Below are 24000 nucleotides of genomic sequence, written 5' to 3'. Positions count from 1 at the left end.
GTTCTGATGTAAGTAGTCATTGATGTGAATGTTTGATCAAAGTCCTTAAAAAGTCAGTGAACATCTGAACATCTTTTCACTTTAGTTGGTTTTTCAATTTCATTTCAAAAAAAAAAAAAAAATGCTCACTACATTAACCCCCAGTAAAGGACAAAGAAAACCATGTGACACAGGTTAAAACATTTACCAACAATTTTAATATAACATGAAGTATACACAATTACAGATAAATATAAAAATACACATTATAAATAACTATTGAAATAAAACAGTGCAAACATCTCTCTTACCTTATTTAAATTTTTTGGTCAAAGCCTCCCATTGCACTGAGAATTTCTCACTGTGGCGCTGGAGCCTCCATAAAATTAGGGGAATAGTATAATCGATGACATTGTATCATAAAATGAGAGTCTTTTACTTTATAACTACTCATTTTTTATCGGTAATTTTGCACATAAGCAGATATATTACCTTTAACCACAGAGTAACCACAGCATTTTCCCAGAAGGCCTTTGGGTTTCTAAAGTCTGTAAATTAGAAAATGCAGTGCTTGTCTGTCTAAAATTGCTCCACAATGATAATCTCCATGCCATATCAATTGGATGTCCATTACTTTAGTTGACAGACATTACTGTGAGGGTATGATGTACACAGCTGTACATTATTTTATTTGTGCTGTCCTTAAAGACTTTCCCACGGCCATGGCCAGCAGTTAAACCTCTAACAGTGCAGTGTCATGCTCTGTGCTAATAGAGAAACTTTTCATGAGTAATCGTGTTGATCTTCAGTTTAATTATAAATGCATATATATTCTTTACATGCTGTTCATTGATTTGTTTGTTCGTCAGCAGGATTAAGCAGAAAGTATTGAACCAATTTGCACCAAACCTGTCGGAGGGATGGAGCATGAGCCAGGGAAGAACCCATTAAACTTTCTTGTGTGATCCAGGAATCGTTTTTATCACTTTCCTTACAATTGCAAGATCGGGCATTTCTGGCCTTAGCAGAGGTGTGGGCTGTGCTCAGTGCCATTCTGTGAATGTTTGCACATTGCGAAGTCTATTTACTGGACACAAAACAACAAACAAGCAAACAAACAACTTCTGTTTAGGACCTCATTCAGGTCTAGTTTTTGGCAAGCTTTAGTGTGCACCATGGAGCATAAGTCTCAATTTTTCTTTTACACTGACATCTGTAAAGTATGCTTTTGCAGTGGCATCCTCTTAGATTTGTTGTGATTTCTTGCAGGCCCCTGAGACCTCTGTGTGAGGTCTCTGCATCCCATCACAGCAGTGGTCCTATTTCACCCGGTGCTCTCTGCGATGAACCCATTTCAGGGGCTCATTCATCTCCATAACTTGATGTTTTTTTTCTTGTCGTGTGGCTTTTTTTTTTTTTTTTTTTTTCATTCCTTGAAAGTGAAGTGTCGAGTGTCAGTGTTGCTCACACTCGGGTGGGTCATCCCAGCTCCAGTTAAAGCCCTCCTCTCTCGGCCGGGTATAAAACCAGTGCGCTCCCCTCCTCTCGGTCTGGCGCACCAGCTGCGAGGCGGCAGAACGACCCGCCTGTGAGAGCAGCAACTGGGAGCTGACGACAAGGGACAGAAGCCATCTATTCTCTCCAAGCAAAACTTAACCTCTGCGCTCGCCTCTACTTTTAAACTTTGCTTCAAGTCGCCATTCTCTGCTTTACCTTGAAATCCCCATTTTGCCACAAAATGACTGGTAGCCCACTGACAGGGCTGCTGGTTGCGCTGTGCCTAAGCAGCGCAGTCCACGGCTTGCCAAGGAAGAGCAAGAGACAAACTGGCCAATACCAGGTGTATCCTGAGCTCCACGACGCAGCCCTCACTCCAGGTTTGTGCAAGGACTCCTGTGAGCATTTAGTTTATTTAAAATGTGAAAAGAGGATTATATTTCTGCACTAGAAAGATCATTTTAGTGCTTGTTGTGAGTTTTAACTTATGTCATGAAACATGATTTTTTTTTTTATTCTGCATCGTTTGGTCTAATATTTCTTTTGAGATGAGCCAAATCAAGCAAAACTTTAATGGGCTCAAATGTTCAGCAATCTTTACGTAACAATAGTCATATTATGTGATTTCTAGTCGGCTGTGAGGAAAACGGTCGCTCATACAGACAGAACGAGCAGTGGGAGAAACCCTACCGTGGTAGTACGCTGGTGTGCACCTGCAATGGAGAAGCCGGCATCAAATGTAAAACTAAGCCTGAAGGTCAGTGACAGAGCCACCGGTTTAACACAGAAATGTCTGAGCAGGCCATTATTTCTTCTCAGGCTCACTTTTCACATGTGGAAACTATGGTGAAAACTGACTTTGGTTTGGGAGAGTTGCCTCTCCCCAGTGCAGCACCAATTGTTTCAGAGCCATTGTGTCAATGCAAAACAATCCATCACACCATGACAAAAATAACAGGCCTGAGTTACTTAAAAAAAAGAAAAAGAAAAAAAAACCTTTGGAAGATCTTGAGATAGCCACTTGGTCAGTGATCAGTGTGAAATACCCACAGCAGGTTGTACAATAACGGTCTCTTAACCTTTTGGTGTTTCCTCTGTTTTCTCTCTCAGTGGTGGAGTCCTGTTATGACAAGTACAATGACCGGACATACCAGGTCGGTGAAACCTATGAAAGACCCAAGGATGGGATGATGTGGGACTGCACCTGTATTGGCTCCGGTCGGGGCAAGATCAGCTGTACCATCGCAAGTGAGTTAAAAAAATATCTTACTTTAAATTTGGGTATAGAAGAAGTGGAATTCAGTGGTTTTAAATTAGATTTAAGTGCAACATTGAAATCTCTCCATAAATAGACTCCCAGCTTGGTTCATGCATTGTGGGAAAACAGTTAAATCACATTTACTTGAATTGTAAAGATTGAAAATATGGTTTGAATGATCGACATTGATTACAGTGCATATGGACATTAAGGGCATCTTTTTTTTTTTTTTTTAGTGGGCTAAACTTCAATTTTGTACCAATTACAGATCGTTGCCATGAAGGTGGTAGGTCTTATAAAATCGGGGATACTTGGCAGAGGCCTCATGATACTGCTGACTACATGCTGGAGTGTGTGTGTCTTGGAAATGGCAAAGGAGAGTGGACCTGCAAACCTGTAGGTGAGTACCTTCACCTCATATACTTAATCCTGCGGGGATGTTGACACTTCCTACATGAACTCTGGAAGGCAGACTAATGTGAAATATGGCAACTTAAACATGCTGTTTTATATATTCAGCTGCCACCTACACACATACACATACTTAGATCAGGGTAATTTCTCAGAAGCATGACAGTGTTTCATACCACTTTAAATATTTGACAACAGTCAAGGCAAACAAGGTGTGTGAGGGAGCACCCCTCTCCTCTTTGCCCATATTACGCCACAGCTATTGATTTCCACGTGGTTTATTTTTTGTGGAAATGTCCTTGGTGATTTAGACGATGTGATTACAAGTCAGATATTTCAGTATCTTTTGACAAACTACAGATGCATGAAATTATGACTCCGCTGTGTTTTATGTGCAGCTGAGCGTTGCTATGACAACAACGCAGCATCATCGTATGTTGTGGGGGAAACCTGGGAGAAACCATACCAAGGCTGGATGATGCTGGACTGTACCTGTCTGGGGGAGGGAAATGGACGCATCACATGCACCTCAAGGAGTAAGCAGAACATAAACATGAACACACACTTTTTACATACTTTAGCAGCACCTGTTGACCACTGTTGTTCTGCCACCAGATCGTTGCAACGACCAGGACACCAGGAGGTCCCACCGTATTGGAGACACATGGACAAAGACTGACACAAGTGGACACACCTTGCAGTGTCTGTGCTTAGGAAATGGCCGTGGAGAATGGAAGTGTGAAAGACACAATGCAGGCCGAAGTGAGACTTAAAATCAGTTTTTCTATAAGTTCATATAATGAGCTTAAGCTTAACTCTGATCCTCTGAGTGTTCACAGCCTTGACATTCATCTGTCTTTCAATCTGCTTGGTGATATACAGCCACCGGGGCCGTCTTGGTGACCCCCACCCATTCCGTGAAGCAGCTTGAGGGGCCCACCGAGGGAACCTGCCGCACAGACTCTGGAGCCACCTACTATGACGGAGAGCGCTGGATTAGAACCCAGGGCAGCAAGCAGATGCTCTGTACCTGTCTCGGCAATGGTGTCAGCTGTGAGGAACGGGGTGAGCACAGGACAAATGGAAGAAAAACAGGGGTCTCAATTAAAAAAAACATTTTTTTTTTGCTCAACATGTAACTTTTTATATTCTTTCAAAAAAAAAAAAATCCAACCACTTTCCTCACTCATCCCTCTTCTGTCTGTGTAGAGACCAGGAACCAAGTGTATGGTGGTAACTCTAACGGCCAGCCCTGTGTGTTCCCCTTCGTCTTCATGGGCAAGACCTACTACTCCTGCACCTCAGATGGACGCACAGATGGGCAGCTCTGGTGCTCTACAAGCTCAGACTATCAGAGAGAACAGCAGTACTCTTTCTGTACTGAGAGGAATGGTGAGATGTAAACTTGGGCTTACCATTTTGCACTAAGTCTTTATATGTATCTCAGTGTTCCCTATTTGGAATTCATGGAAACTTGTAATTTTTGGTATGAAAATGGTCATATTTAAAGACAGAGAATATTGGTGTAAATATTTCAGAAATAACAGTAACCAGACATGAACAATAACTGTTGTGTCTCCTTCTTAATTCCAGCCATTGTGGCAACACGAGGCGGAAACTCCAATGGCGCCCTGTGCTACTTCCCCTTCCTCTACAGTGGCCGCAACTACACTGACTGCACCTCTGATGGACGCCGTGACGGCATGAGGTGGTGTGGCACCACCCACAACTACGATGCAGAACAGCGCTATGGATTCTGTCCCATGGCTGGTGAGTGTGTGTGCACTGCTTTTTATTTTAGCCACACCATGCAGTTACTGTGAAGGTTGTCAGTGAAGTGTCTGATGATGTGAGGTAATGGATTTTTTTTTTTATTTCGAACAATGTTTTTTTGAAATTATTCCAAATGTTTACATACAAAACATAAAATATAAAATCTTCACATCAGTGAATATAATTATAGAACAACAATGCGAAGGGCACTGAAAGCAGCTGTCTAATTATTAAAATAGTGTAAGTGTTTGTTTAAATTGGGACAGTCCTGGGGAAAGCTGATGCACTACGAGTTGCTTTGAGCTCATTTATACTCTCATAGATGATAATGACTGTTGGCTGCAAGGGTCATTTGAGGACTAAATAACTTGCTTTTACAAAGAGACAATTTATGGTCATGGGAGAGTAATGACTCTGTCAAGGCTGTTACATAACACCATTACAATACAGAGCCATTGCACCGCGCTGAACTGGGCCAAGGAGATTTCCCACAAAGAGCAAATTATTCTTTGTTTTTATTTCTTTTTTTCCTGTCTTTCTTTATGTAGCCCATGAGGAGGTATGTACCACCAACGATGGAGCAATGCACCGTGTAGGCGACAAGTGGGATAAACGCCATGATGTCATGGGTCACATGATGGAGTGCACGTGCCTGGGGAACGGCCGTGGGGAGTGGAGCTGTATTGCTCACTCACAGCTGCGAGGTCAGAGAGCTAAAAACTGATCAAAACATGTAGAAGTTGTCTTGAGTCATTAGAGCATAAGAGGTGAATTTTTGTTTCTCATGCCTTCACATGTGCAGATCAGTGTATTGTTGATGGCTTGACCTATGAAGTAAACCAGGAATTCTCCAAGCGCCATGACGAGGGCTACATGATGAACTGCACCTGCTATGGACAGGGGCGTGGACGCTGGAAGTGTGATGCTATTGGTGCGTTCATGGCTCAGTAGCTCAGCAGTTGGGGAATTAAATCCTCAGCGCTTTGCATCTGAGAATTACAACCCCACCTTTTTCTGTCCCATCCTATTATCCGTTGACATGTCTTGTGTTTTCTACGACAGATCAGTGTCAGGAGCCACAAACCAAGGCCTTCTATCAGATTGGAGAGACATGGGACAAAGTCATCCATGGGATCCACTACCGCTGTTATTGCTATGGCAACGGGATTGGAGAGCTGAGATGTGAACCTCAGCAGACATACCAAGGTAGGAAAATAACCTTTATATACATCACAGAAAAACAAATGTGATACAGAAATTAAACAGAAGACTTAGATTTGTGCCCTATTTATTCAATTTCTGTTAAAAAATTACAAAGATTCTCCACCAGCATAACAAAAGGCAAATCTGAACACAGACACGTTACATATATTTTCAGATCTAGTATGGCTTGCAATTTTATATCTCTGATGTCCATTACCATTCCATAAATCCATTTAGAAATCAAAGAAAAAAGACTTAACTTCAGATCAGTTTAAAGTAATTAAAGTGATCCTATGATAGCAGTTTTTGCATGCATGTTACAGTGCAAACAGGAACTGTGAATAACTTATTTGAAAATGACTTTTCATGGTGCAAATCTGCTAAAATATAAACAGATATAAGCAAATGTGAGATTTTAATTTGAAAATTTTAGCACCATTTTCTAGGTTGTAGGTGATCCAGTGGTGAAAATCAAACATTTGGCTGGTCTAAGGCTCAGTTGGGGGGTGAGGGGGCTGAAACACTTAAATCTGACAACTGTGAATAGCAGCCATCGTGGCCAAACAAGAAATGTTATTTAAATGGGGACAGTATTCCAACTTTTTTTTTTTTTCAACTTTTTCCCAGCCTCTTAGTGCTTAATTTGTGTTTGCTGTACTTATTCAACCCCCTGACTTATTGATCTCCTTCCTCTCACCCACCCCTAACCTCCCATCATGCATCACTTAAATGAAAAGTTCACATCAGGTTAGTGGAGGGAAGCGGGGGTCTGGGGTTTTTCTCAACTTTGAAGTCTAGCAAATGAAAATGTGCTGGCCAATCACGTCACCCCTGTCTTAACTTAGGTCTTTGTAGTTGGAGAGGTTTTTCCTCCCCCGCCCAGAGTGTTGTTGTGTTGACCTGCTGAGGGGAAAGGGATGCTGGGCATAGCCTCAAACACACTTCCTGTCGCCAATACCTCCCTGGTTGGGTAAACGTTGCTTAATGTGATACTTTGTTCTGCGGCACACTGTGTGTCCTGAATCAGACATTGACCTTAAAAAAAATTACAGTTGCAACATTTCTCTCACTATGATCAGGGGCAAAGGAAAGTGTGTTGGTGTGTGAAGCTGCATGTGTGTGTGTGTGTGTGTGCTCTTGAGGGTACAAAGGCTAGATAAACCGTGATGAATATAGTACTCCGGTGTTATGTGAGACTGGAAGATGTCAGTGGGTGTATGAGCTGGTTTGACATCGTCTGGTGGTTTGGTTCAATCCCAAAATAAGTAGCCAACTTTCACCCACACTCTCTCCAGGTAACACTGTTGTATTATACTTCTCTGACAACGTGAGTCTTTTTCTCATTGCTAATAGCAGCTTCGTTCATGTCTCTGCTTCTCTCTCCTGATGTCTTCTCCGAAATCCTTTCTTCCGCCTGCTGCTCTGACTCCTCAGACGGCCACAGACCTGTCCAGGTGATCATCACAGAGGCAGGAAAACAGCCAGACTCCCACCCCATTCAGTGGAATGCCCCTTCATCTGTTCACATTACCCAGTACATCCTCAAATGGAGAATTGTGAGTCACTTTTTTGGTTCTTAATTTGGGTTGGAAATTGCTTGAGTAAATGAAAGTGAGTCCTCTTTTTTTCTGAAAAGGGTGTTTGCTGACCGGTCGCATTAGTAGAGTTGGGCAAACAGTCTGAATGAGGTCAAGTCTTTTGAGCAATGTTGACTGAATTTTGAACATGGACAAACAAGATGATTAGAGGATATGCGAACTCCCTTTAACAGTCTGCAGTTTTTAGATATTCCAACAAAAATATCCCCGTCCCTGAGATTTTTTTTTCTCATACATCTTTTTCCGCTGAAGACTTCAAAGTCTGACAAGCTGGTTGAAATGTTAACGAAACTGAACTGAAGTCAAACAGATTTCCTCTGAAGGGGGTTTATGTATTTTGGACAGTGAAGTCACACAAAGTCCTCATCTGGCCCTCCTGCTGAGAAAATCTGGAGTTTTCCGACAGCCTGCAAACCCCAGTCTAAATACATCTAAAGCATGACTTGGCAGTAAATAAGTCTGAGCCTTTGTCCAGTCCAAAATATACAGGCTACCATGTCAAGTCTTCATTTGATGAATTAATGAATTCATTAAATCCTCAAAGTTTCACATAATATTTTTTATTTAATTTTATCATAACTGTGCTGTCAAAATTAATTACTTTAAAGATTTATGTTTGCCATAAAGAGTTTAGAAATCAGATTCTCTAGTTGATAACAGATAACAATCTCACCACAAGGTCCATTTAGTAACTGTTCTGAAGCTTTCAATCATATAACATGGTCATCATCAGTGGATGGAATTTGCTTGCTTATAATGTAATTGCAGATGTTCAAATTTCTATTTTTTTCCAGAGCACCTTCCAGTATTGTTAAAGCAGTTGAGAAAAAACTTGAGCTTTCAACCATACCACATGAACTTCATCAGCAGATGAAGATTATCCTCACTTCAGTTTGTGTTTTACATCGTCAAAACGTGACTTAAAACCTGATAACTTTTTATCTACCTTACCCCTTCTGGTAGAAAAATACAAGAGCACCCTGGAAGGAGGCCACCATCCCTGGCCACCTCAACTCCTATACCATCAGTGGGCTGCGTCCAGGTGTCACGTACGAGGGTCAGCTGATCAGCATCCTGCGCTATGGACGCCGTGAGGTCACGCGCTTCGATTTTACGACTACCCATGGTTCTTGTGAGTAGATATGAGCAGTAACTTTCTCCCAGTGCTACAGATCTAACGAAATATTCTCATGAACATTATGTCCCTTTGTTCTTAAAGTGGAAACATCAGAGGGAGAGACGACCCGGCCTCAACCAGTGGTGGACACTTCTGAGTCAGTGACAGAAATCACCTCAAACAGCTTCGTTGTGTCCTGGACATCAGCCTCTTCTACCATCTCAGGGTTCAGGGTGGAGTATGAGCTCAGCGAGGACGGGGCCAAGCCGAAGGTCCTGGGTGAGAGCCTTTGACCATCACCGAAACATCCATAATGCCTCCTTAACGTCATATACAAATAATTGAATTGTTTGATTATTTGGGTAGTTTCTCACTTGAGGTTCTGACTTACTCATGTATCTAATGCTAAATGTGATAAACAGAATAGAAATATTAAAACACAGCTACTGTGGTAAAAAATCACACTTTACATAAAATGGATATACTGGCATGTATATTAACTAACCCTTTGTCTGCTTCTCCAGATGTTCCACGCTCGGCCACCTCTGTCACCATCAGTGATCTCCTGCCAGGACGCAGATACAATGTCAATGTCTACGAGCTCCCAGATCAGGGACAGCCAAACCTGATCCTGACTACCTCACAGACTACAGGTAGGAGAAGCTCTCTCCTCAACTTTGTCATGACAATAAGCTAAGGATCATGCAAAATTTGTAGATTTTTTTCACAAACTTTGCCATAAGGGGTTTCCATGGTTTTAATTTTTCCCAGCTCCTGACACACCCACTCAGCATGCCGTCGATGAGGTGGGAGAGACCTCCATTCGAATCAGCTGGGCCAGACCTCAGGCTCCTATTACTGGTAAGTAACTTCTCTCTCTGTATGTGCGTATGTGATTTAAAGTAGGATTTTGGTGATCTGCTTTGTTCTGGGTGTGTGTAACTGTATGTTTGCACCTGCCAGGGTACCGTGTTGTGTACACACCGTCAGTGGAAGGCAGCAGCACTGAGCTGAACCTGCCAGACTCAGAGACCTCGGTGAACCTGGTTGACCTTCGCCCTGGTGTGCTCTACAACATCAGCATCTACGCTGTAGAGGAGGATCAGGAGAGTGAGCCTGTTTTTGTACAGGTCAACACCGCTGGATCCCCCCTACCTGGTACACACGTTTAAATAGACTCCATATCTTTCAGTTAATAAAAAAACAGAAATGAATAAAAAATGCTTCATGAATGATGTAATTTAGTACTTATAACTGAAGTCCATGGCAGGTTTTTTGTTTTATTAAAGTGAAAGCCAAGATTACTACATTTACACACACAGTTGTTGATTCCTTATAGGGCCAGGGAGCTTTAGGAAGCGTTCATCAGTGAAGACTGAATGTGTCAAAACATTGCTTTGTCAAAATATACTTTTACAGCTATAGCTATACTGTTGTAATAATTTTTCTTTCCTAGTCTGGCCCCTGAATGACCTCTCTTAAATTCATGGTGGGCTCATAAAAAGACACCTGTTCAGACATAGTTGAAACACTTTTGAAAGTAAGCATGCATGTACAGCCCACACCCATACAGGGGCACACACATTAATAACTCCTCTGTATATCTTAAGTGGGATTTCCATTTCTGCGTTTTTCCTTCTGGTGCCTGGCACGGCAATATGTACTGTTTTATCACACACAAAAAAAAAAAAACGGATGCTGTGGAAAATAACTTTTTTTTACTCGTCTGGTTTGACATTTCTCTTATATTTTCCGCTCATATTATAGTTTTTGCTTCTCTGAGCTGTTATTGCTGAGATGTATAAATATCTTTTGGTCTTAAGTCTTTTATTTGACTGTTTTTTAAGTTTGCCAAGTTGCCATAATAACCACAACCTGTACTTAGCATTTTTAGATTAGCATTGTACAACATTTACACAGCTAGTTTAAAGGTGTGATGTGGGTTTTTTTGTCAGCATGTTTACATTCAGTTTTCCACAGAACATACTGTGTGTATCATTGAGAGCTAACAAATATGTTAAATACATGTTGTTCCTCAAAACAAAATAGGGACCCTCTCATAAAAGCATTACTCCATAGCGTTGCTGGCAATCAGAAACTCCAGAGGGTACTTTGTAGTGTGACTCTGACAATATCCCCTCTCAATTAATCTACCACTTCCTGTCTACAGAGGAGGTCCCAGCACCCACAGACCTGCAGTTCTACGAGGTTTCAGATGCGAAGGTCACCATCACCTGGACTGGTCCACCCAGCGAGGTGTCTGGTTACAGGGTGATCTTCTCCCCTGTTGGCCCTGATGGCACTGAGACGAGGCCCCTTCAGCTGCCCCTCTCAACCAATGCATATGCTGATATCACCCACTTGCAGCCAGGCACACTCTACCGTTTCTACATCTACGCCATCAGTGGTGGAGCGGAGAGCAAGCCACTTGTGGGAGAAAAGTTCACCAGTGAGTATCACTCTGGATAAAGGAGCCTAAATTAGACAAAGGGAGATTACATCAACTTCTGCCTTAAACATTTTATATTTTCTAACCCCCTCAGAGCCCGATTCACCCACCAATGTGCAGTTCACCGACATTGGTCCTGACAGTGCCTTGGTCATCTGGGAGGCTCCCCGCGCCATCGTCAGTGGCTACCGTCTCTTCCTGAGCATCGAGGGCTCTAACCCTGTTGAGAAGAGGATCCCAGGCAGGGTCACCCAGTACCCTCTGAGGAATCTGAGGCCAGACACCCAGTATACCGCCACCCTGCACTCTGAGCGAGACAATGAGCTCAGTGAGGGCGTCACTACACGTTTTACTACCGGTCAGTATTGAGACAAACAGAACATAAGCAAAGAGTAGAATGAATTGTTGCAATTAATTTAATATTATTTGTACCCGATTCTGCTCTTCTCTCAGCTCCCCAGATGGGAAATGCTCCAACTTTCAGCACTGAGGTCACTGATACCGCTATCATCATCACCTGGATACCTGTCCGCAGGTTCAGCTACAAGGTAGAAACCTGCAGAAACCGGAAAAAAAAAAATCAGTTCATCATCTAGAGAAATAGCTGTTCGTAATCAAACAAAATAAAAAAATAACTTTGTTCTAATACATATTTTTTAACATTACCACTAATCTGTAAATCACTAGAATTGTCACCTGACTCTGCACTTCCTGTCAGTTCTGGACCTTGTTAGCACTTTTTAGCTCATTTTTTTGGTTTTATGGCCTGCAACTTTTCGGTTTTGATTCAGTCTCATCACACCGATATTTCATTCTGTTGGTGGAGATCAAAACCGAGCTAAAAGGAGAGTGAATAGTGGCCTGACACATGGCTCTAAATCGATGCCAATCTTTCTCTGTGTCTGCTAAATATAGAAATAGGCAATTGCTTGCTAACATGTTCTCCATATCAACTTTATAGGGTGATAATATGTAAATATTGTGTTTACAGCTTGCTGCTCTGCCCCCATTTAGCCCCCAAAAAATATTAATGCAGATTTAAGTGTATTTTCTTAGTTTTTGATCTTTGCATGCCTGCCTCCTTCTCCCCAGCTGTCTGTGCTCCCCAGCGAGGAAGGCGAGTCTCCCAGAGAAGAGACCTCTGACTCTGGACGCATTTATATTCCAGATCTGATCTCTGGAAATCAGTACACCTACAGCGTTCAGCCCATCTACAATGGACGCAACCGCGGAAACCCAATCACCCGCACCGTTGTGACTTGTGCGTATCTAATTCACTTTAACTGAGAAAAAGACAGCCATGGTGATGGCTGCTACACAAAAACCACTAAAAAAAAGAGACAGTTTAACCTATCACCAGATTGATTTGCTGTTCAAACCATATGGGATAAGTTTGTGTAAGTTACTGCTGCTTTGAATCGAGTTTCTCATGCACGTATCATGATCTGCTTTTCTGTCTTTACAGCCGTGTCTCCTCCCACTGACCTCGGAGTGGAATCCAACACCAACACAGGAGATCTCACTGTCCACTGGGTAGCCTCCAAAACACCAGGTAAATATTGACTGTGCTCCCCACACACTGCCAGCCCATTGGATCATGCCAAGTCTAGACCTTGGCCTTCAAATGTTTTTTTTTCAGCAGGACAAACGTCTCTTCCTGGTATTTCTTTTTCATTTCTCACAGTGACTCATAAATTGCAAAAACCTTTTGACATTATGTTCTATCTCCTCCATATTTGTCATGCCCCCCCCCCTCCTTTTGCAGGCCTAACAGGCTACAGAGTGACAAGCACGCCGACCAGTGGCCAGCGAGGAAACTCCCTGGAGGAGCTGGTCCGACCTGATCAAACCTCAGTCATTCTAGAGAATTTGAATCTTGGGGTTGAGTACAACGTCAGTGTCTTTACTACTAAGGGCCATTTGGAAAGTGTGCCTGTGTCCACTATTATTACACCAGGTAGGAGCCACCAGGAAGGCATTCACACACATAAACGAGCATCAAACACACAAGTGCATCCACATAAAAAGACCGATGTGAAAGAGAGAGGGATGAATTTGCCATTAGAGGCTTGGTACGATTTAAACTAGAGCCAACTCCAATATTTCACCACATTACTGTTATATTTTCAATATTCCCACCCTTACACTGTATTCATCTTCATGCTGGAACTTAAGTACGATTATATTCTTTTTAAAATTGGCGTAGCTTTAAAAGAAAAAAAAAGTTGGAATGCCTCAAAAACTGTTTCTTAAAGCTGCATTAATGGACTTTTGGCCACTAACGATAAAATAAGCAGACATCTGTACACCTCAGACATTATCACCTTATAAAGTTTTTATGGCTAATGGGTTATCAGAAAATTGCCTCTTTGCACATTCACGAGACACAGAGCATCATTATCACCCCATTGGATTGCCACCTGATGAGTGACATCCAATATTCACAATCCTTCCAGTTCTGTTCTGGTCTTCACCAACTCTTGGGAACAATATCTGATGAGAAGGTACTGTGTAGTAGGTTTATCACAGCTAGGTTGCTGAAAACAGCCTGCTGTTGCTGGAAATAAGGTTAATGAGAAGTAAGTGCTGTAAAACCAAAACGACCAACTGAAAGAGGCCAAAAAGTTCAGTTACCTCACACACTGTTTAATGCAGCTTTAATTATCATAACCTACTACTAATATGATCATTGGCTAACCTGCCATGCATGGAGATCATTTTTGTTAATTGGGATGGTGAATTAATTTGGGGTTTTTTTTGCATGCCCAGAACAGTAGTATTAATCACTGTTTTAGTTATAATTATTTATAATTATGTAATTATGAATGTTTATAGACTGAAGTAATTTGTAATTATCTCTCTCTAGCATGGCTACTGTTACACTCTGGACCTCTGACTGCTTTATTTGGAATGTGTAATTTTTGTAATTTTGTAATTTTTATGGCTTTTGGGTCTCTTTGTCTGTCTAATTTTGCTTGCGCTATGCAACTGGCCTAACCCTTCCAGACATCCCCCCACCGAGTCAAATTGACTTTGTCGACATTACTGACACCACCATTGGCCTGCGCTGGATCCCTCTGAACTCTACTACCATTACTGCTTACCGGATAACAGTTGTAACAACAGGCGAGAGCTTGCCAATTTTTCAAGATATGGTGGACGCATCAGCTGGTTATTACACGATTCGTGGCTTGGAGCCGGGCGTGGACTATGACATCAGTATCTTCACTCTTACAGAGGATGGGGAAAGCGAGCCGATCACATACACAAAGCAAACACAAGCTGGTGATTTAACTCTTTCACTCCATCAGTGGGAAGGGCTTGGGCTTTGATCTGAGAAAAGTGATAAAGACACATTAACAGCCCTTTTATTAGTGTAATACATACCACAATCAGATATATATATAAAGTTCATATATATATATATATATATATATATATCATGTCACAACCATTATAAATTAACTTTGTTAAGCTCTTTTTTTTAAGCCTGTGTTAGCTATAACTTTTAACCCCTCGCTCTTCCAGCCATCCCCGCTCCCACCAACTTGCAGTTTGGAGGGGTGGGCCCTGACCACATTAGGGTGACCTGGACAGTCCCCCATGTTGCCACACCAAGCGACATCTCTCGGTTTGTCATCCGATACCACCCTGTAGCAACAGATGATGACATTAAGGAGGTTAATGTTGGAGGAGCCACCAACACCTTCCTGCTGCAGAGTAAGATGACATAAAGATTGTGTTTAAAACTGTCTGACAGATTGCTGTTTTTAAGGGCCCAAAATTTTTTTTTTTCTTTGCAATCCATGTCAAGGCACTCTAAGTGTATAATTATCTGTTCATTTCTCTTTAGACCTGCTGCCCAACACTGAGTACCGTATCAGTGTCGTGTGTGTGTACGGGGAACGAGAAAGTGAACCAGCCACGGGCACTCAGAGGACAAGTGAGTATGACAGTGGTTTACAAAAGTGGGTGGCTTAAGGAAGGCTGAGGGCTATTAAATGATTTTTAATTTCCATTATCATTACGTGTAATTTAAAATTTCTCTTAATCTCCAATACCTTTTCCTCCAGCTCTTGACTCCCCCACTGGGTTGGATTTCTCTGACATTCGGACCAACTCCTTCACTGTTCACTGGCTAGCTCCAACTTCTGTCATCACTGGCTATCGCATCCGCTATCAGAAGACGAGCGGCGGGAGGACCAAGGATGAGAGGCTGCCCCCAACCAGGAACCACTATACTTTGACTGGACTCACACCAGAGACAGAGTACCTGGTATATGTATATGCCGTCAACAACAACCAGGAGAGTCAGCCTCTGACTGGCACACAGGCCACCAGTAAGTTTCCATACTGGTTTCTACTATCACCTCTGTTTTTCCTCTTGTAGAATTTTATAAAATTATAATGCTCTTTTTTCCTGTCTCTTCTTATCTTTTTCAGTCTCTGATGCTCCCACTGATTTGGAGGTAACATCATCCACCCCCACCAGCATCACCATTCGTTGGGACGCCCCCTCTGTTGCAGTGAAGAACTACAGGATCACCTATGGAGGAACAAGTCTGTACATGTCTTTTAAATCACAGTTTCCGCTAAACCTCAGTCATATTTGGAGTTTAACACTTGGCCCTTGTTATCGCTCTCTTTCTAGGTGGAGAGTCTCCTCAAGAGTTCACAATCCCAGGTTCTCAGACCACCGCCACCATTACCGGTCTGAATCCTGGCACTGACTACACCATCACGGTCTATGCTGTCACCGGACGAGGGGACAGCCCTGCCTCCAACACCCCAGTCTACATCACACACAAGACTGGTACAACACTGTGAAAGAAAATTGTTCCTGGAAAAAAAAAAGTCTGTTGATGGCTTAAACTAAATCTCAAGCTCATTACTGTTCGTGTCCATCTCTCCTTTAGATATGGAGTCCCCCACTGACATGAAAGTGACTGATGTGAGTGACAACGCCATCACAGTACGCTGGTCTCCTGCTCAGGGACCAATCAGAGGCTACAGAATCACCAGTGTCCCCAAGAATGGCCTTGGACCCTCCTACTCTGAGGTGGTGGGCCCTGGTAAGATAGGAAAAAAAAAACAGCTGTTCAGAACCAGCCTGTCATCTTTATTTTACATAATTTAACATCTCTCCAGTACAGTGTCTTCTTCTCATTGGCTTCTTTTCTGCTCTTTTGTTACAGATAAGACAGAGATGACGTTCACAGGTCTGATGCCCACTGTTGAGTATGTTGTGAGTGTCTACGCCCTAGGCAACAACGGACAACCCTCTTCCCCTGTGGTGGAGAATGCTATCACTGGTTAGTTTGACTCAATTCAGTCCATTTCTCCTGGAGTAAGCGCATTTTACATTCTCGGAGAGATTCTCCTCTCCAATGTCTATCTCGTTTTTTTGGGGGTTTTTTTTTTTGTTTTTTTTTTTAAATGCCAGTGTATTACTGTGCAGTTCAAAGTTCCTATTGCGTGCTGTTTGTATGGCAGTTTGTATGACATTTTAAGTTCAAGTTTATTTATATATTACATGTTTATTCAAATTATATTCACTAAGTTCAATTCTTTGACTATCAGAGTAACTGATCTGAAGTTAAGACGACCCATTTTCCTCCTTTCCTGCAGCTATGGATCGTCCCAAGGACCTGACCTTCTCTGACATTGAATCCACCTCTATGCGCATCACATGGGACAGTCCAGATGGTACAGTGACATCATACCGCATCCTGTACTCCAGCTCAGAGGAGGGCGAGAGGGAGCTGCGCCCAGCACCCAGAGGTGACCAGGACAGTGTGGTGCTGAGAGGCCTTCGCCCCGGGACAGAGTACACTGTTAAAGTCATCGCCTTCCATGGCCGCACAGCCAGCAAACCCTTGATGGGAACCCAGGCCACAGGTAGAAATGCACAGAAAACATCAATATATTCATAACTTCATTTATATGTTCCCTGACTCCAAGTCTAAAAGTGTTTTTGCTTGCAATTGTGTCTCTCTGCCTCAGTTATCCCTGCTCCAACCAACCTGGTGGTCTCAGAGGTTGGTCCCTCTGCCTTCACTTTGTCATGGAACGCCCCCAATGCACGTCTGACAGGCTACCGTGTGGTCGTCACCCCCAAGAACATCAACAGCCCCCCCAAAGAGATGAATGTTGCTCCAGACACCACACGTGTTGTTGTGCCAGGCCTCATGGTAAACAAAGTTCTTGTCTCAGAATTTACATGGATTCCTTGTCAGCCAGTGAATAAATATGAACTGTATGTCTGCGTATCATAGGTGGCAACCACATACCAGATACAAGTCTATGCTCTGAAGAACTCTGTCACCAGCAGACCTCTGGAGGGAGAGGCGACCACACTGGAAGGTAACAGGCTGCAACATAAATGGGACCCGTTTCCAGTCGTCACCAATTATTATCCACTGCTCTGTTTGATGTTGGTTTTCCCTCCTCCTCACTGCAGATGTCAGTCCTCCCCGTCGTGTGCGTATCACTGATGTGACGGATAACTCTCTCACATTGAACTGGCGCACCAAGGTAGAAACCATTACTGGTTTCTTTATCGATGCCACGCCCACGAGTGGCTCGTCCCCCAGTGTCAGCAGGACCATCCCCGGAGAAACACGCACCTACACTCTCACAGGTACACCACAGCTTCGTGTTAAACAGTGGAAACGGTTTAAAGATGTAAGTTTGGCAAGTGTGATTTTGGTGTTTTGCTTCACAATTTTTGTTCTCTAAGGTCTGCAGCCCGGCACCAAGTACTCTATCAACCTGTATACTCTGAATGGCAACACAAGAAGTGCGCCATTTAACCTCATCATTCAAACGGGTAAGACACAAAAGTGCATCAGAGCTCTGTCTCATAGTGAAAACACTTCAGGCTTCATAATGTGAATTTGAGGTTAAATTTAGTTTTTCAAATACAGAAATGTTGATTTCAATGTAGTTGCTGGCATTTTTTTCTCCATTATTACAAACAATACATCGATACAGCCACAATAGATGCACCAATTTTTCAGATATGTAAACTAAACTGTGTGGACACAAATTACAACTATAACAGTTGCGCACACAGATGCAACAAGCAATCAGATGATCTAACATGATATTTTCCGTCATAGCTCGACCAGTGGTCCAGAGTCCCACCAACCTCCAGTTCACATCTTTGACCCCCACCTCCATCTCCTTCACCTGGCAACCACCTGCCTCACAGATCACAGGATACTACGTCACCTACGAGGAGTCGGGTAGAGCACCACGGGACCTCATCCCACAGCCTCATGCCGGCCAAAACTATGCCACCATATTTGGTATGTGCCTGTCATTGGGTCCATTTTACATTTACATTTACCCATTTGGCAGATGCTTTTACCCAAAGGGACTTACCCACCTGAGCCACAGCTGCCCTTTTTATTTTTCATTTCCATTTTGAATGGAAAAAATGTTTTAGATTCAAATCCACTGGTTATATCATTCTCTTACATGTAATGATGAGTCAAGTGCAACCTACCTTTTCCGCTATGTGATAATTATTCCTCTCCTCAGGCCTGAGACCAGAGACAGAGTACACCATCAAGATCATTGCCATCCAGAACACACAGAGGAGCACACCTCTTATCGGCAGAATCAGGACTCGTAAGTATTATGAGACCTCTGATCTGTACCGTGACAAATGTGGTAAAAATGATTAATTCAAATGATGTGATAAAGAAGAAGATTGAAATTTGTTGTGGGCAAACATCTCATAAAATGTGGCTGTTTTGTATGGCAGCTTTAATCTGCTCAGCTGAATCAGCTGTTTGGCTACAACAGCTTGGAGGCCTTAAGATAAACTGTGCAGTTGATTAGCATTAGGCTCCTAAAACAATAATACCCATTTTTATTTTGAATGCCTCCAGGAATGACATTCAAAATATCTCTTGTGTGTTTGTAATATTGGCATTATGACACACTTTGCCATGGAGTGGTACCCCAGCAATGTTGCATATCAGTCACCTCCTGCTGGCTGAGATATGTTACAACAGCTCTGCTTTACCTCCCTGTTGGTCTAACCTGCTTGCTTCCCTAACCCCATCTCTCCCGCCCAGAACCAGACTCCTCGTTTTCCCCGACTTTGCCCCACGGCCCTAGAGTTGTTGATGACAAGTTGGATGTGCCTGAAACCGACTTGGACAACACAGTCCAGGTAGTGGGTAGTGGCCAGGACGGGTTTGGTGGTCACACAGAGTACATAGAGTACAACAACAATGGAGGCAACAACAGATATAATGGGAACGGTGGCAACCCACAGTCTCCCTATGGGCGAGTTCGTGAGCCCCTGGTCTTTGTGCCCCTTCCTGATGGGGAGGGCCGCAGATTGCCCATAGTGAAACTGAATGTGCCCATTGGCTCTACATTTGGTAACGAGACAGGAGTGCCACAGGAGGCCCAAACTCAGACCACCATCTCCTGGAAACCTTACAAGCAGAGCAACGCCTACCTGGTGTCCTGCCATCCTCTCACAAACTTAAATGAGAAGATGTTCCAGGTAAGAGATGAGATCTGTGCGTTATTTATCAGTCGAATTAAGTCTCTGATTTCAAATGGATAAACCTTCTCTCTCTCTCTACCTGTCCAGATCCGCCTGCCAGGCACAGCCACCACTGCTACCCTGATAGGACTCAGCCCCGGAGCAAACTATAATGTGATCGTGGAGGCTCTGATGGGGGCACTCAAACACAAGGTTCTGGAGCAGGTCGTCACCGCTGCAAACACAAGTAAGTAACCTACAGTAAATCCTGTGTAAACTAAGATGAACTAAGTGTAAAGCAGTTCCTGCTAATTAACTCGGGACACCAGTGTTTTTACTGTATGATTGATTTGCTAAATAATTCCATACGTGCTGCCCACTACTGCAACTATTCATATCAAAATCTACTGTAAACACCAGAGAGCATCAATGTTGACTATTCTCATTGACTCGAAGTGACCACACAATACAAATCTACTCCTCTGCACTTTTTAGTTTTTAGTTCATCCTTTCAGAGATACTGTATGGTATTGATAAAAACTATCACTATAAGTAACAAAAGGAGTTCATTCAAAAATGGGCAATTACTCTGGCTGATCACTTATTTTCAAGTAACTAGTGGCTTATACAAACTTTTTTTCCCTCATATTTCAGTCCCAGAGGGAGTTCCCTCCACCACAGATTCATGTTATGATGCCTTTACTGCCACCCACCATGATGTCGGTGCCGAATGGGAGCGCATGTCTGAGACAGGCTTCATGTTGTGGTGCAGGTGCCTGGGCCTGGGCAGTGGCCACTTCAGATGTGATTCATCTAGTAAGTTTTTGGGACATTTTTTTTTTCATAAGCATATTTGTAATTTGAGTATAATTCACTTCCTTTTATTTTGTCTGTCATTAGAGTGGTGCCATGACCAAGGCAAGAACTATCGCATTGGAGAGAAGTGGGACCGCCGTGCAGAAAATGGTCACTTAATGAGCTGCTCTTGCTTGGGAAATGGCAAAGGAGAGTTCAAGTGTGAACCACGTAAGGCTTTTTACAACCCAAAGAAATGTTCTATGACCATCTCAAAACAAGGTGAAGGAGATGCATGTGAATTTTAATGTGCATGTCCACCCACACAGATGAATCCGTGTGCTATGATAATGGAAAAGCTTACCAGGTGGGCAACCAGTGGCAGAAGGAGTACCTGGGCGCTATCTGTACCTGCACATGCTTTGGAGGACAACAGGTATGACACATCGGTCTCCCTAAGTTTGGGTCTGATATTCAGTGTGATGCTTGTAATGACTTGTGTTCATTCTGCAATTTAAATGAAGCATGTTTAAATATACAGCATGTTTCTGTATGTTTTGTATCATCAGGGCTGGAGGTGTGAGAACTGCCGCAGACCAGGTTCTGATGTTGATGCCAGTCTGCTGCAGCCTGTTAGATATGGAGACAACACACTACGCAAAGTGGGTTTTGGAATTAATATTGAATTATATTAATTTAAACATTACAATTTGTCCTGTTTTAGATGTAGTGGTGCTGGATTTTTAGCAATTTCAGGTCCCAAGATTGTCCAATTGTGACATAAATTTGAGTAAATGGTATTTGCAAGAGCATCAAATAGATCAAACAAAATAGACATTTTTGCAACCTATTTATTTTTGGCAATATAAATATATGAACCTTAGTAATCTATTGCAACACTGCATGCCTATCAAATGATAACAATGATGAAGAGAACAGGATTGTTTGTTCCTGAGCATGTGATCTTACCTCTTCAAATCTTCCCACAACTCTTCCTCCAGAATATTCATTGCCCCATTGAGTGCCTCCGACCCGACCTGCTGGCAGACGCAATTGCTCCTCAAAATCCTCGGGAATAAAGGATCAGTCATCTGACATCTGCTTTGCTCCCTCACCGTCCAATTGCTGCACTGTCTTACCCTGTAGATGCCACGCTGTCTGTGACTGGACCGAATCAACTGCCTGATCACTTTCTGACACGTCTAGCTTAAGATGTTACACTGCCTTGCTGCCTGATCAATCTTGATCCCTCTCTTAAGTCTTTTCACTGTTGACTGTTAAAGTCTCTAAATTCATGCTCGATTGGAAAATGAAGACTCTTGACAATAAAATTTTATTATGTGTAGCATTTCCTTCCACATTCTTGTGTATGAGCCTTAATGGAAGGATTCAAGGGCTCATCACCAGTCAGATTTATATAGTTGTCAAACTGGCATTTGTTTTCCATTTAAAAATTCTGAAACATTTCCTAATTGAAAGAGCAGAAACTGTCAGAAATTAAGCACTGTGTCAAAGAATGTCAATGTAATTATTAACAATGTATAAATTGTCCATGAAAATGTGCTTCTCTTTTCTGTAGCCCTTCTTCTGTTCCTGAGGGGTCGCACTGTGTGTGATTGACACAATCTGAATTCTAATGTCTTTTTACTAATTTATCCCTTTAATCTCAATGTGTGAGTGTGTGAACTGGGATGTGAGAATTTGAACCGTTCTATTTTTGTACTTTGTTGTCGGTGCCAAAGTTGTTTCTACCTTTGACAAAAGGTCCCTTATTTTAATAAAGCTGGAGAAATCCTGAAACCTAACCACAATGTTGTGTTCATTTGTTTTTTGTGAGGTTAGAGGTTTATGGACATGCTCTAGTTTTGCAGTGTTTATGAAAATAAAACACCACATGGTGTTATATTTGAAACAGTCACTGTACCAACACAAATCTTGTGTTAAAACTTTCAGCACAGTGGAGACACACTGTGTTGGGAAAGGACACAGATATTAACACATCTGCTTTAAGACTCCAAAGAGTACAAGTTTTAAGCAAATTATGTTTTTTTAAGAACCTTAATGACATCAGTGAGCTGTTTTTTTGCAGCCACCAATAAGCAGCTCCAATAAGAATGCACCAATTTACAACCTCCTTGAGTTTGTGTCAAGGTCTGCTAATCCACATTGTCTTCCTTATTTAATATATATACATACACAATACATTTCAAATACTGTCAAATATTTTAATTGTCCAAATTTGGAGTGTGGGAGGAAACCGGAGTACCCGGGGAAAACCCACATGGGCAAAGGGAGAAACTCCACACGGCAGCACGTTTCAGGTTGCTGGAGGCTGCAAGTGTTACCACTGTGCGACCCTTTAAAGCCTCCTCCCCGTGCAGCTGGCTGTGTGCTTCTTCAGGGGATGAGCAGAAGTAGAAAGAGGGAACCGATCAAACCTGCAATGCAAGCTGTAACTTGGAAGATGGTTTTCCATATGCTCACTGGGGAAGCCTTCTTGGCAAGCTCAGCAGAGAGGTTTTTGATGTGGGCTTGCAGAGAGTGAACAATGACGGTGTCAATAGCTGGATCCTCCAATAATATGACAGACTCCAGCAGGCGCCTGCCACAAAACTTCTTCTCCAGATCTTTCATCACAGCTTTGCAGACTTTCTTGAGGTGTTTCACATCTGGACAGAAGCCTTCAGTGATGGCGATGCCTTCCATCGTCTGGTTCACCAGACGTTTGGTGTGGTTGATCCACTTCTCCTGGCTGCAGTTCTGGACAGCCTGACATTTGGTCAGAACTTTGACTGTCAACAGGGTGACAAATAGCCTGAGCGGGTCCTCGCCTTCTGCCTTGGTTGTAGATTCACAACCAGAGTCAGAGGGATCGTTTGGCTTGGTGGTCTGAGGTCGGTCCATCGTGACCTCAGAGCTGCTTTCACCCTGGAGGATTGTAACTGGTGTGTTCATCGAGTTGTTTTCATTCCTAAGGATCATAACAGATGCGTCTCCCTCTGATAGATCATTTGTCTGTGGTTCTTCCATTTTCTTGGATGTCGTGGTTACTCACTGGCCTTCAGTAGTTCAGAAGAGTCTGTGTGAGATGTAATCCTGAATCTGGGAGACTGCTCTGCAGAGTCATAGATTCTAGAATCCCTGTGATGTCACACAGACACACACACTAGAATTCCTTTGATGTCTCTCTCACACACACGCGCACACACACACACACACACACACACACACACACACATACACACACACACTTTCAAAATAAAATGAATTAAAAAATCGAACTCGAGTAAAATTACAAAATAAAATACACTTAATGTACTAAAATAGAAGTACTCACTCACATATGACATTAGATTGCTAATCCTGTTGTAAGCAGCATTTTACTGTTGTAGCTGGTTGAGGTAGAGTTAG

The 24000-nt window shown here is 42.7% G+C and overlaps 1 protein-coding gene across 3 annotated transcripts; it reads left to right on the top strand.

The window, feature by feature from the left end:
* Positions 1–1529: 1529 nt before the first annotated feature.
* Positions 1530–22394, top strand: fn1b (fibronectin 1b). 3 transcript variants are annotated; one of them, XM_071488772.1, is made up of 46 exons: positions 1530–1856; positions 2108–2233; positions 2587–2724; positions 3003–3134; positions 3544–3681; positions 3761–3907; positions 4028–4210; positions 4355–4537; positions 4739–4915; positions 5467–5622; positions 5721–5849; positions 5981–6124; positions 7556–7677; positions 8683–8851; positions 8939–9115; positions 9361–9489; positions 9608–9697; positions 9800–9994; positions 11007–11285; positions 11380–11643; positions 11739–11833; positions 12378–12546; positions 12751–12837; positions 13051–13242; positions 14292–14570; positions 14814–15005; positions 15139–15228; positions 15359–15625; positions 15729–15845; positions 15937–16098; positions 16202–16357; positions 16481–16597; positions 16914–17183; positions 17289–17476; positions 17561–17648; positions 17746–17925; positions 18025–18114; positions 18407–18595; positions 18831–18920; positions 19373–19812; positions 19903–20041; positions 20449–20610; positions 20695–20820; positions 20919–21025; positions 21159–21251; positions 21591–22394. In XM_071488772.1, the coding sequence occupies exons 1-46, from the start codon at positions 1718–1720 to the stop codon at positions 21666–21668; spliced, it is 7380 nt and encodes a 2459-aa protein (XP_071344873.1). In that variant the 5' UTR covers positions 1530–1717; the 3' UTR covers positions 21669–22394. The 3 variants fall into 3 exon arrangements, with proteins under 3 accessions (XP_071344873.1, XP_071344875.1, XP_071344874.1); XM_071488774.1 differs by lacking the exon at positions 14292–14570; XM_071488773.1 differs by lacking the exon at positions 2108–2233 and having other exon boundaries at positions 1561–1856.
* Positions 22395–24000: the final 1606 nt, after the last annotated feature.

The sequence above is a fragment of the Trachinotus anak genome, unplaced genomic scaffold (assembly GCF_046630095.1).
Source record: "Trachinotus anak isolate AG129_WGS33_773 ecotype Australia unplaced genomic scaffold, CSIRO_AGI_Tana_v1 ptg000011l, whole genome shotgun sequence".
In the NCBI taxonomy this organism is placed as follows: domain Eukaryota; kingdom Metazoa; phylum Chordata; class Actinopteri; order Carangiformes; family Carangidae; genus Trachinotus; species Trachinotus anak.
Note: the sequence above shows the minus strand (reverse complement) of the source record. Positions and strands in the feature narration are given on the sequence as shown.

What these genes read in the sequence shown, in the direction of transcription:
- fn1b (XM_071488772.1), top strand. Translation starts at nt 1,718, where the DNA reads ATGACTGGTAGCCCACTGACAGGGCTGCTGGTTGCGCTGTGCCTAAGC. An exon ending in CGACGCAGCCCTCACTCCAG is followed by an intron (nt 1,857 to 2,107) that starts GTTTGTGCAAGG and finishes TGTGATTTCTAG; the next exon opens with TCGGCTGTGAGGAAAACGGT. An exon ending in TTTCTGTACTGAGAGGAATG is followed by an intron (nt 4,538 to 4,738) that starts GTGAGATGTAAA and finishes TCTTAATTCCAG; the next exon opens with CCATTGTGGCAACACGAGGC.